General features: G+C 46.2%; 1 protein-coding gene across 2 annotated transcripts in view; it reads left to right on the top strand.

Moving 5' to 3' along the window:
* xpo6 (exportin 6) overlaps window positions 1-14105 on the top strand; it is a 157743-nt gene extending 143638 nt beyond the window's left edge. For both annotated transcript variants that reach the window (XM_072269231.1, XM_072269229.1), the window contains 4 exons: window positions 748-909; window positions 2267-2365; window positions 10628-10858; window positions 13549-14105. In XM_072269231.1, coding sequence (XP_072125332.1) covers window positions 748-909; window positions 2267-2365; window positions 10628-10858; window positions 13549-13650 — 594 coding nt within the window. In that variant the 3' untranslated portion in view covers window positions 13651-14105. The remainder of the gene's footprint in view (window positions 1-747; window positions 910-2266; window positions 2366-10627; window positions 10859-13548) is intronic.

Genomic DNA, 14105 nt, shown 5'->3' with positions numbered 1-14105 from the left:
TGTGTCAGGGTTATGACTTCTCTGTAGACTGCCTCATTATTATTATTTGAGATTAGGACAATCAGTGTAGTGTCATGGATGTTCAGAGAGTAAAGGACGTGGTAAGTATATATTTAAAAAAATTAAATTAAATACTTAGTGCAAAAAGAGAGGAGAAAATAGTGAGGTAGTGTTCATGGGTTCATTGTTCATTCAGAAATCTGATGATGGAGGGGAAGAAGCTGTTTCTGAAACATTGTGTGTGTCTCTTCTGGCTCCTGTCCCACCTCTTTGATGAGAAGAGTTCATAGGTTAAGTGTGAAAGGTGAAATAGGGGTCAGTGGAGAAGCTGCTTCACTCAGAGGATGGTGAAAGCATGCCAGCGAAGGTGGTGGTTATGGGTACAATAAGAGAATTTTGGATAGGTGCATGGATGGGACGGGTATGAAGTGATGTGGTCTGGGTGTAGGCCGATGGGACTAGGCAGAGTAATAGTTCAGCATGGACTAGGTGGGCCAGATAGCCTGTTTCAGTGCTGCAGTGCTCTGTGAAGAAGAGGGTTTAAAGGACCATACAGCTTTATTCCTGTGTCCCTCCTAGCTCTTTTGTTTAAGTTCCACATTGGAACCACTGAAAGGATTGTCAATGTTGTGTCAAATCCTGGAGAAGTTATTTTGGATTGTTTTGGTTCCTACTCCAGTCAGGTTTCTGGACATGGCGTGTTTTTTTCCTGACTTCTTTACTCTTAATCTCTGTTTTGCTATCTAGCGGTCCTCGCCAGATGTGAAGTTGGAGTTGTTTGAGCTGCTTTACCAGATACTGCACAACAACTGGCGATTTTTCTTCAAATCCTCTGTCCTGGCGAGTGTCCAGCGTGGAACAGCTGAGGAGCCGATGGAGAACGAGGCCCAGTTTGTTTCTGCCATGCAGGTACCGCGGGTCACTGGGTGTGCTTGTTGTTAGTGTCCCTGTTCCCTCCAGATTGCTTTCCTTCAACTGGGTACATCCATACCGGATTGAGGAAGGTCATAAAGCTCCTGCTCCTCCTGTCCAAGAGAAACTATTTCTTAATTAGAAAGCCAGACTGTTCGAAAAGCAAAGAACAAACTGCAGATGTTGGAAATTTAAATTAACAATGAAGTGTTGGAAATACTGATCAGCTCACTCAGATCTCTATATGTTGTACTGGCCAGAATCCACTACTGTCTGCAGCTTCTTGTGGTCCTGTGTATTCATATTGCCCTACCAGACTGTCGTCAGTATCTGTTCATACAGAGGTGATGGTGCCTTCACCTGCCCAGCAGTTCAGCTACTTTCTACTTTCAAATCACAAACTGTTTGGCTGTTGTCATCTGTAGTCATAATGTGAACATTGGCTCCTGTGTTGCCTATACTGCAACTGTGTCTGCATTTCAGAACTTCCTGCACAATTCATTTTTTTTAATTTATAGAAATTTTGTCTTTGCACTGTACTACTGCTGCAAACAATAAATTTTATGTCGTCAGCTGATGTTTTGGACTGAAATGTTGTCTTGGCCCAAAATGTCAACTGCTTATTCCCCTCCCTGACCTGAGCTCCCCCAGCATTTTTTGTGTTGTTCTGGATTTGCAGCATCTGCAGAATCTCTTGTGTTTAAAATTTTATGTCACATAAGATGGTGATAATAAACCTGATACAGATTCTGAAAAGTACAAGAGTGTCACAGTAACATATGGATTAGTGTAACGCTATTACAGTGCCAACAATCCAGGTTCAATTCTGTTGCTGTTTGTCCCTGTGACCATGTGGGTTTTCTCTGAGTGCTCTGGTTTCCTCCCATATTCCAAAGATGTAGGGGTTAGTAGGTTAGTTGGTCACACTGGGCGGTGCAGACTTGCTGGGCCAGAAAGGGTTGTTATGGTACCGTAGGGAACGTCGACTCAGACCATGAGAGGCCTGCGTCGGGCATTTTCATGCATAAGGTACAGTACTGTAACTCTCAGTAAAATAAAAAGAAAATGCTTTAGCAAGTGTCAAAATGAGGGAGGTGTGATGTGTGAATATTCATTCTTTCCACAGTACTGCTTCCTGTTATCTGTGCATCCATAACTCGATTTGCCAATAGTGCTCTTAGCTCTGATTTTGGATGTAATTGCAGTGAAAATTACATTGCCCCAGTAAATTCATTGCTGTCCTCTGCTGCTCGGTGGTCTTGAGTGAATTAGCTAAAAATAACTAGGGGGGGGGGGGCACTGATTGTATGGTGCTCTGCTGTTAAATCCTGCGCACTACTGCTTCTTTCACCAGGCGTTTGGACAGTCCTTTTTGCAACCAGACATCCAGATCTTTAAACAGAACCTGTTTTACCTGGAGACACTCAACACCAAGCACAAGTTATACCACAAGGTACGTGCTGCATGGGGAGACTATTTGAGGCAAGTTTACAATTGCTTTCGTCACTTTGGCATTTCGAAGTTCAAATATAATTATTATCGAAGTATGTATACTATATACAATGTATATTTGTCTCCTTACGCACCTCTAACTTCCCGGAGTAGCTGTTTTAGGGAAGTGTTTGAACCGTTAAAATGCTGAAAGTCTGTCATTAGAAGTGAGAACAAATCCACACTGAGGGCTGTGCACAAATGCACACTTCCCTCCTCAGTGATACACCGTCTGACGGGAGGGTTGCCAAAACTGGGTATTCAAAACATAGAACATAGAACAGTATAGCTCAGGAACAGGCAATTGTGCTAAACCAATTAAATTAGTCATCAGATGGCCAACTACACTAATCCCTCTGCCAACACAATGTCCATAGCCTTCCATTTCCCTTACTTTCATAGGTCTGTCTAAATAGCTCTTAAGAGACTTGAATGTTTCTGCCTCTACCACCATGACAGGCAGCACCCCCTTTCATCTCTGGGATTCATCATTTCACTACTGAGTTATGGAGGAAGAGGGAGCAGGAGGCAGATAGCACTTACTGAACCTCCAGACAAAGATTGACAGTAAGGGAATATCTCTCACTGTGTTTTAGGGAATGGAATGTCTCACACGGTGTTTTCGGTATTGGTGCAGTTTTCTGAGGAAATGACAAATCGCTTTGTAAATATATCAGTTTCAAGGAAAGTGTTGTGTGTAGGCAGAGCAGGAACAACAACTGATCAGTAGGATTAAAGATTGCTACTGAATCACGTGTGTCATGGTACACACTGGGAGTGACAATCTGGGCCTGGCAAGGCAAAAGCGTATGCTTGATAACCCATGCAAAAAGATAGCGGGGCCTTCTGCGCATGGGGGCGCAATGGATTCACTGCGTAATCAGTTGGTTACATGGAGCTTGCCACGTTCTCGCGATCAGGCCAGTACAATTCAGAAAGGATTCTCTCCTAAATACCATCAAGGTTCCAGGTTAGCGCTTGTTCCAATTTCAGTTAATAACTAGGTGAAAACTGCTTTAGTCACAGTTCTTCTAGTGCAATTTGCTACTATTAGGAGTTGCCTGTTTTTGTCATTTCCTCATGATTTGGATGAGAATGTATTAGTAAGTTTGCAGATGATACCACTGTTGCTGCTGTGGCAGACAGAGAAGCAGATTTTCCAAGGATACAACAAGGTACTAGGATGCTGCCAGGATTAGAGGGCTTCTGCTAGAACAAGAGGTTGGACAAACTTGTTCTGTTTTCTCTGGAGTGGCACAGACTGCGGGGAGATCTGATAGAGGTTTGATCTGATATGATTAAGAGAGGTACAGACAGGGTTGAAATGTCTAAAACCAGAGGCTGTGCATTTAGGGTGAGAAAGAGTAATTTCAAAGTAGGTATGAAAAGCAAGGTTTCTTTTTTACACAGGCAATAGACAATAGGTGCAGGAGTAGGCCATTCGGCCCTTCGAGCCAGCACCACCATTCACTGTGATCATGGCTGATCATCCACAATCAGTACCCCATTCCTGCCTTATCCCCATATCCCTTCACTCCGCTGTCTTTAAGAGCTCTATCTAACTCTTTCTTGAAAGAATCCAGAGAATTGGTCTCCACTGCCTTCTGAGGCAGAGCATTCCATAGATCCACAACTCTCTGGGTGAAAAAGTTTTTCCTCAACTCCGTTCTAAATGGTCTACCCCTTATTCTTAAACTGTGGCCTCTGGTTCTGGACTCCCCCAACATCGGGAACGTTTCCTGCCTCTAGCGTGTCCAATCCCTTAATAATCTTATATGTTTCAATCAGATCCCCTCTCATCCTTCTAAATTCCAGTGTATACAAGCCCAGTCACTCCAATCTTTCAACATATGACATTCCCGCCTTCCCGGGAATTAACCTTGTGAACCTACGCTGCACTCCCTCAATAGCAAGAATGTCCTTCCTCAAATTTGGAGACGAAAACCGCACACAATACTCCAGGTGGGGTCTCACCAGAGCCTTGTACAACTGCAGAAGGACCTCTTTGCTCCTATATTCAACTCCCCTTATTATGAAGGCCATCATGACATTAGCATTCTTCACTGCCTGCTGTACCTGTATGCTTACTTTCAGTGACTGATGAACAAGGACACCCAGATCTCGTTGTACTTCCCCTTTTCCTAACTTGACACCATTCAGATAATAATCTGCCTTCCTGTTCTTGCCACCAAAGTGGATAACCTCACATTTATCCACATTAAACTGCATCTGCCCACTCACCCAACCTGTCCAAGTCACCCTGCATTCTCATAACATCCTCCTCACATTTCACACTGCCACCCAGCTTTGTGTCATCTGCAAATTTGCTAATGTTACTTTTAATCCCTTCATCTAAATCATTAATCTAAATTGTAAACAGCTGCGGTCCCAGCACTGAGCCTTGCAGTACCCCATTAGTCACCGCCTGCCATTCTGAAAAGGACCTGTTAATCCCTACTCTTTGTTTCCTGTCTGCCAACCAATTTTCTATCCATGTCAGTACCCTACCCCCAGTACCATGTGCTCTAATTTTGCCCACTAACCTCCTATGTGGGACCTTATCAAAGGCTTTCTGAAAGTCCAGGCACACTACATCCACTGGCTTCCCCATGTCCATTTTCATAGTTACATTCTCAAAAAATTCCAGAAGATTAGTCAAGCATGATTTCCCCTTCGTAAATCCATGCTGACTTGGACCTATCCTGCCACTGCTATCCAAATATGCCGTTATTTCATCTTTTATAATTGATTCCAGCATCTTCCCCAACACTGATGTCAGGCTAACTGGTCTATAATTGCCTGTTTTCTCTCTCCCTCCTTTCTTAAAAAGCGGGATAACATTAGCTACCCTCCAATCTGCAGGAACTGATCCTGAATCTATAGAACATTGGAAAATGATTACCAATGTGTCCACAATTTCTAGAGCCACGTCCTTAAGTACCCTGGGATGCAGACCATCAGGCCCTGGGGATTTATCAGCCTTCAGTCCCATCAGTTTACCCAACACCATTTTCTGCCTAATGTGAATTTCCTTCAGTTCCTCCGTTACCCTAGGTCCATTGGCCACTATTATACCTGGGAGATTGTTTGTGTCTTCCCTAGTGAAGACAGATGCAAAGTACCTGTTCAACTCATCTGCCATTTCCTTGTTCCCCATAATAAATTCACCCGTTTCTGTCTTCAAGGGCCCAACTTTAGTCTTAACTTAATTTTTTCCTCTTCACAACGGAAAAAAACTTTTACTATCCTCCTTTATATTCTTGGCTAGCTTACCTTCGTACCTCATCTTTTCCTCCCCCGTTTTTAGTTATCTTCCGTTGCTCCTTAAAAGTCTCCCAATCCTTTGGCTTCCTGCTCATCCTTGCTATGTTATACTTCTTCTCTTTTATTTTTATACTGTCCTTGACTTCCCTTGTCAGCCACGGTCGCCTCTTACTCCCCTTAGAATCTTTCTTCCTCTTTGGAATGAACTGATCCTGCACCTTCTGTATTATTCCCAGAAATACCTGCCATTGTTGTTCCACTGTCATCCCTGCTAGGGTATTGTTCCAGTCAACTTTGGCCAGCTCCTCCCTCATAGCACCATAGTTCCCTTTGTTCAAATGTAACACTGACACTTCTGATTTTCCCTTCTCCCTCGCAAACTGTATATTAAAACTTACCATATTATGGTCACTACCTCCTAATGGCTCCTTTACCTCGAGGTCCCTGATCAAATCCGGTTCATTGCACAACACTAAATCTAGAATTGCCTTCTCCCTGGTAGGCTCCAGTACAAGCTGCTCTAAGAATCCATCTCTGAGGCACTCCACAAACTCCCTTTCTTGGGGTCCATTATCAACCTGATTCCTCCAGTCTACCTGCATGTTGAAATCCCCCATAACAACTGTAGAATTACCTTTGCGACATGCCAATTTTAACTCTTGATTTAACTTGCACCCTATATCCAGTCGCCTGTAGATAACTCCCATCAGGGTCTTTTTGCCCTTACATTTTCTCAGTTCTATCCATACTGACTCTACATCTCCTGATTCTATGGCCCCCCTCGCAAGGGACTGAATTTCATTCCTCACCAGCAGAGCCACCCCACCCCCTCTGCCAACCTGCCTGTCCTTTCGATAGGATGTATATCCTGAATATTCATTTCCCAGCCCTGGTCCTCTTGCAGCCATGTCTCTGTTATTCCCACAACATCATACTTGCTAATTTCCAACTGAGGCTCAAGCTCATCCACTTTATTTCTTATACTCTGTGCATTCATATATAATACTTTTAATCCATTACTCCCCTCACCTTTCACATCGATTCCTATTGCTCTTGGCCATACTCTCTGATCCCTTCCTGAGCTTTCTGCCCCTTTAATTCTGTTGTCTTTCTTAACTTTTCTTATTCTCTCATTCCCTTTAACTCCATCCTTATATTTCCAGTTCGTTCCTCCCCCCCACCCCACTACTTAGTTTAAACACACCCGTGTAGCAGTGCCAAACCTGCCTGCCAGAACGCTGGTCCCTCACCTGTTAAGATGCAACCCGTCCCTTCTGTACAATTCATCCCTACCCCAAAACAGATCCCAGTGGTCCAAGTATCTAAATCCCTGCTCCCCGCACCAGCTCCTCAGCCACATATTCAGATCTCCCATCTCCCTCTTCCTGCCCTCACCAGCACAAGGAACTGGAAGCAAACCCGAGATAACCACCCTGGAAGTCCTGCTTTTCAGCCTTCTTCCGAGTTCTCTGAAGTCACACTGCAAAATGTCTCTCATCTTCTTCCCGACGTCATTTGTGCCGACATGCACCACCACCTCCGGCTAATCACCTTACCCTTGAGGATGCCCTGCAGTCGGTCTGTGACGTCCTGGATCCTGGCACCAGGGAGGCAACACACCATCCTTAAATCCCGCCTGTTGCCGCAGAAACCCCTATCTGTACCTCTCACTATGGAGTCCCCTACTACCATGGCTCTGCCTGACGTCTGTCTCCTTGGCTTTGTTTCAGCGCCAATTTTTGACTCACAGACCCATCCGCCTCTCAGACTGGCTCTGTCTTCTGTCCCGACAGCTTCCAAGAGGGTGAACCTGTTTTCAGAGAGTGGTGGTGCCTGGAATGTGCTGCCTGGGGTGGTGGTGGAGGCAGAAATATGAGAGACTTTTAAGACGTTTAGATAGGCAATGAATATGAGGAAAATGGAAGGATATGGGCTTTGTGTAGGCAGAAGAGATTACTAATTTAATTAGTTTAGCACAACGTTATGGGCCGAAGGGCCTGTTCCTGTGCTATATTGTTCTACATTTGACTGATCAACTGGGGAAGTGGGCCGGGGACGGTAGATGTAGTTTAACAGAGACAACTGAATCGCTGCATTTTAGAAAGTTGAACCAGGGCAGGATATACAGTGTTGAACAGAGACCTAAAGTACAAGCACGTCGTGGATATCGTTGAAATTGATAAAACACGGTGATGAAGAAAGCAGATGGCATGTTTGCCTTCATTGCTTGAAGTATTCAGTACAAGAGTTGGTCATCACTTTACGGTGTACATCTCGGTTCGACCACACAGCGTATTTTGTGCAGTTCTGATCACCTTGCTTTCGGAAAGATAAATTGGAAAGATTCATGGGGCTGGTTGTATGGATTCAAATGCAGGAGTTTTCAGGAGAGACTGGATAAACACAGGCTTTTCCCCTGGAGCAGAGAAAGCTGAGAGGTGACGTGATGGAGGTGCCATGATTGTGGAGTAGGTTGGTACAGCATTGTGGGCTGAAGGGTCCGTACTGTGTTGTTCTGTGTTTCATCGCAGTAGGGTAGCAGTTAGCTCAATGCTGGTACAGGTCAAGGTGTCCAGAGCTCAATTCCAACACAATCTGTCAGGATTTGTATGTTTTCCCCTTGACCCTGTGGTTTCTTCCGGCTGCTCCAGCTTGCTCCTGTATTCCAAAGACGTACTGGTTAGTAAGTTAATTGCTGACTGTAAACTGCACTGTGATTAGGCTAGTGTTAATCAGTGGGTTACTGGGAAGACGGGGCTTGTTGGGCCAGAATGGCCTGTTCCATGCTGTACCTCCAACCAGATAAAGAGAATTAGAGGAGGGATGGGCTGGAGAGCCAGAGTGTGAGTCCAGTGGGACGATTGTCTAAAGGGTAAATGAGTGGTTGGGATCTGGAATGAGTTGCCAGAGGAAGTGGTGTGGGTACGTACAGTAACAAGGTTTAAGTGTGACAGGTACTGAAATGAACAGGGCGGTGGGGTATAGAATTAATGCAAGCAAATGGTATTGGGATAGACAGGTTGAGTGGCCTACTTCTGTACTACTAGTAGTAACCTTGTAATTGCTGGTATTGTGAAGGTCTTTCAATTTTTTATCTTTTTATTTACTGATAAGACAGCAAGGAATCATTTTGCAGTGTTAAATGACAGCCTTCTGTGCGTGACAAAAAATTCCTTTTGTTTCAAATACCAATTTGAGGCTCTTTGCACTGTGAACCAGTGCTGGAGCACAGGCTGTTCACTATTGTTTGCTTCGAGCAGTAAGATTGATTGCCTGTTCATTTATTGGAAATGGTTTATCATTGTCACATACACTGAGATGCTGTGAAAAGTTTGTTTTGTGTACTGTTCACACAGATCAGATCATTACACAGTGAACTGAGGCAGAACCAGGCAAAACAATAACAATGCAGAGTAAAGTGTAACAGCCACAGAGAAAGTGCGGTGCAGATAAATGACAAGGTGCAAGATGATAACGAGGTAGATTGTGAGGCCAAGAGTCCACAAGAGCCTGATAACAGCAGGGTAGAAGCTGTCCCTGAGTCTGGTGGTACGTGCTTTCTGCTCAGTGGGAAAGGGGTGGAGAGAGACTGTCCGATGGACGGGAGAGGAGAGACTGTCCGTGTGGGTATTCTGTCTGATGGGACGGGGGAGAGGAGAGACTGTCCGTGTGGGTATTCTGTCCGATGGGACAGGGGAGAGGAGAGACTGTCCGTGTGAGTATTCTGTCCGATGGGACGGGGGAGGAGAGACTGTCCGTGTGGGTATTCTGTCTGATGGGACGGGGGAGAGGAGAGACTGTCCGTGTGGGTATTCTGTCCGATGGGACAGGGGAGAGGAGAGACTGTCCGTGTGAGTATTCTGTCCGATGGGACGGGGGAGGAGAGACTGTCCGTGTGGGTATTCTGTCTGATGGGACGGGGGAGAGGAGAGACTGTCCGTGTGGGTATTCTGTCCGATGGGACAGGGGAGAGGAGAGACTGTCCGTGTGGGTATTCTGTCCGATGGGACAGGGGAGAGGAGAGACTGTCCGTGTGAGTATTCTGTCCGATGGGACGGGGGAGGAGAGACTGTCCGTGTGGGTATTCTGTCTGATGGGACGGGGGAGAGGAGAGACTGTCCGTGTGGGTATTCTGTCCGATGGGACAGGGGAGAGGAGAGACTGTCCGTGTGAGTATTCTGTCCGATGGGACGGGGGAGGAGAGACTGTCCGTGTGGGTATTCTGTCTGATGGGACGGGGGAGAGGAGAGACTGTCCGTGTGGGTATTCTGTCCGATGGGACAGGGGAGAGGAGAGACTGTCCGTGTGAGTATTCTGTCCGATGGGACGGGGGAGGAGAGACTGTCCATGTGGGTATTCTGTCCGATGGGACGGGAGAGGAGAGACTGTCCGTGTGGGTATTCTGTCCGATGGGATGGGGGAGAGGAAAGACTGTCCGTGTGGGTATTCTGTCGGATGCGACGGGAGAGAAGAGAGACTGTCCATGTGGGTATTCTGTCCGATGGGATGGGGGAGAGGAAAGACTGTCTGTGTGGGTATTCTGACAGATGGGACGGGGGAGAGGAGAGACTGTCCGTGTGGGTATTCTGTCCGATGGAACGGGAGAGAGGAGAGACTGTCCGTGTGGGTATTCTGTCCGAAGGGATGGGGGAGAGGAGAGACGGTCCGTGTGGGTATTCTGTCCGATGGGACGGGGGAGAGGAGAGACGGTCCGTGTGGGTATTCTGTCCGATGGGACGGGAGAGGAGAGACCGTCCATGTGGGTATTCTGTCCGACGGGACGGGGGAGAGGAGAGACTATCCGGCTAGTTAATTCAAAGAAACAAAAGGCAGATGTCCTAGTTTGAAATACTTTGTTGTATTTGTATTCCAATTGACTGATTTTAAAAAAGCTGATGTAATTTAAAAGAATATCTTTCCTTTCCCTTGTTCGCAATGGTCTCTTTTGTTTCTCTGCTAGAAAATCTTCCGGACGACCATGCTGTTTCAATTTGTCAATGTGCTGCTGCAAGTTCTGGTCCACAAGTCCCATGACCTGCTGCAGGAAGAAATTGGGATCGCCGTGTACAACATGGCCTCCGTGGACTTCAGCAGCTTCTACGCTGCATTTCTCCCCCAGTTCCTGGCCAATTGTGATGGTGTTGACTCCAACCAGAGAACAGTGCTCGGCAGGAACTTCAAAATGGACAGGGTTAGTTACTGGAAGACGTGGAGTCGTGCAAAGGCGCTGGAAAACCAAGTGTGGCACCACTTCCAAAGAAAGTCCTTGAGTTCTGCTACCCTTACTAAGTGCTGTTTCTAGAGTATTATGTTAAGTGGCTCTTCCTTCTTTCTGTTGTATGTGACATATGAGGAAAATGACCAGAGTGCAAATCCCTAAAAGATGGACGAAGATATTCTTCATTTGAAGATGACATGGTGTTTGATTGGAGGCATTGTGAACTGACTTAACAAACACTGCTGTTCCAGACCTTGACATCATTTAACTGAATGAAGAGCGTTTGATGGCTCTAGGCCTCTACTCATTGGAGTTTAAAAGAATGAGGGGGTATCTCATTGAAACCTATCGAATATTGAAAGACCCAGATAGGTGGATATGGGGAAGATGTTTCCTCCAGTGGGCGAGTCTAGGACCAGAGGGCACAGCCTCAGATAATAAGGTGGTGAATTTGTGGAATTCATGGCCGTAGACAGCTGTGCAGGCCAAGTTATGGGGTATATTTAAAGTCGAGGTTGATAGGTTCTTGATTAGTCCGGGTGTCAAAGGGAGAAGGCAGCAGAATGGGGTTGAGAGTGATAATAAATCAGCCCTGATGGAATCCTGGAGCAGATTCGTTAGCCAGAACGCAAATACTAAATCACCCACTCGGACACGGCCAGGGATTAACCATCAAACCCCCCCCCCCCCCACCGACCCCTCCCTCACACAAATACTAAATCACCCACTCGGACACGGCCGGGGATTAACCATCAAACCCCCCCCCCCACCGACCCCTCCCTCACACAAATACTAAATCACCCAACTGGACACAGCCAGGGATTAAACATCAAACCACCCCCCCCCCCAACTCCCAACCCATCCCTCACACAAATACTAAATCACCCACTGGGACACGGCCAGGGATTAAACATCAAACCTCACCCCCCCCAACCCCCAACCCCTCCCTCACACAAATACTAAATCACCCAACTGGACACGGCCAGGGATTAAACATCAAACCCCCCCCCCCCAACTCCCAACCCCTCCCTCACACAAATACTAAATCACCCACTGGGACACGGCCAGGGATTAAACATCAAACCTCAACCCCCCCCCCAACTCCCAACCCCTCCCTCACACAAAATCTAACAGATTGCTCAAATGTAAAAACATCATAAAGCCTAGAGAATCCCCAACCCCTCCTTTGCCCAAAAAAAGTACCTGCCAATCGACAAGAAAGAAAACACAGAGAAACTGACAGAGACCAGTATAAACTACAGTCCACACTAATAATCATATGTGTCTTGGAATTTCAGGAACATCCTCCATGGGTCAAACTCGGTCTTTTCGTGGACAGTGACCGCCGACCCACAGCCTCTCGACCTCTGGCCCAACCAATTAACCCATAGATATTTGGATTGTGGGCACCCAGAGGAAACCACATGGGCACAGAGGGAATGTACAAACTCCTTACAGAGGACACCGGAATTGACCTTTGAGCTGCGATGGCCCAAGCTGCAATAGCGTTGTGCTAACCACTACGCTGCCGTGGTGCCCCATTTGGTGTTTGGGGAGAAGTGTGTGTCCACGTACCATGTTTTAGGCATAACCATAGAAAAAGCAGCTTTATTTGTCACACGTACATCAAATCCTATGTGTCCTCAACTCACTAACGCTGACCCTGACCGTACATCTTCAGGTAGGGAAGGAACATAAAGCTTTCAAACTGGGGCACCTGCAGAAGCTGAAAATCCAGTGCAACACACACCAAGTACCAGAGGAACTCCACAGGTCAGGCAGCATCTATGGAGGGGAATAAGCAGGCAACATTTCAGGCTGAGGCCTTTCATCAGGACTGGAAAGGAAGGTGGGGGAGAGGAGGGGAGACAAGCTGGAAGGTGATAGGTAAAGGCAGGTGGGTGGGGAAGGGATGAAGTAAGAAGATGTGAGGTTGTAGGTGGAAAAGATAAAGGGCTGGAGAAGAAGGAATCTGATAGGAGAGGAGAATTGGACCATGGGAGAAAAGGAAAGAGGAGCTGCACCAGGTTGTAAGCAGGTAAGAGGCTAGAATGCGGGGTTGGAGAAGTCGATGTTCGTGCCAGCAGGTTGGAGGCTACCCAGATGGAATATAAGGTGTTGCTCCTCCAACCTGAGAGTGGCCTTATTGTGGCAGAAGAGGAGGCTACAGACTGACATGTTGGAACGGAATGGTGGCTGTGCTGACTAAGGTAACACTTGTCCACTAGCCTGTCTGAGACAATCAAGTGGATTTAGAATCAGAATCCTTTATTATCGCCAAGTATGTGGACACATACAGGGAATTTGATGCCGGTTTCCCTGAGCTCTCGCTGTACAGAATCAAAAAGCAAACAAGACAATAGTGCAAATTTAGCAGTGGAAATACAGGATGAAACCTTTGTTGCGTTAATCTGAATTAAAAGGTACACACTTTTAGAAAGTGGCTGCTGTGATGCCAAGGTGAACTTACTGTGACTGAGGAGTTTTTGTGAAAACATCTAGTGACCTCTGATTCAGCCACTGACTGAAATGAACATCTACTCAGGTTATGTTTGAATTTAAACAAGTTGAGTCTGATATACCACCAGTTAGAGATGATGAATAATAACCTTTCTCTCTCTTTCTCTCCCTCCCTCCCTCCTCTCACCCCACCTTGGTGCCAGGATTTGCCTTCGTTTACACAGAGTGTACACAGACTTGTGAATGACCTGCGTTACTACAGGCTTTGTAATGGCAGTTTACCTCCCGGAACGATCAAGCTATAGCCTTCGCGACTGAAGCCTTTCCTCTCACCAGTGCAACTTGCTGGCTGGACCCTCCGAATACACTGCTGCAGCACTTTGTGTCTTTGTCCTGCAGGAAGATAATAGTTGTATTCAGTACATTGACATGATGCCAATCGATCATGTAATCTGCACTGAATAGACATCAGTCATTTGCACCTTTGCATTGTTGTGCTCCTCTCAGCTGTTTCATTGGATCGACGCGACAGTGTCAGCGCTATCGTGGTCAGCATTTTGTTTCTCGTTTGAAATGCCTTGAACATTTCTGCTCTGTGCAAGCAGAGGACGCTCCATTTTAGGTCATATCATTCCAATGTGATACTATTGGCACACAATCGATGAAGAGTTTATGTTGTAAACTGTGTTCTGATCCTTCGAATTACCCTCTCCAAATGTATGCTGGATTATTTTTTAATGAAGATTTTAAGTCGGGTAAA

The sequence above is a fragment of the Mobula birostris genome, chromosome 9 (genome assembly GCF_030028105.1).
Source record: "Mobula birostris isolate sMobBir1 chromosome 9, sMobBir1.hap1, whole genome shotgun sequence".
Lineage (NCBI taxonomy): Eukaryota > Metazoa > Chordata > Chondrichthyes > Myliobatiformes > Myliobatidae > Mobula > Mobula birostris.
This window is presented reverse-complemented; position numbering and strand designations above follow the sequence as displayed.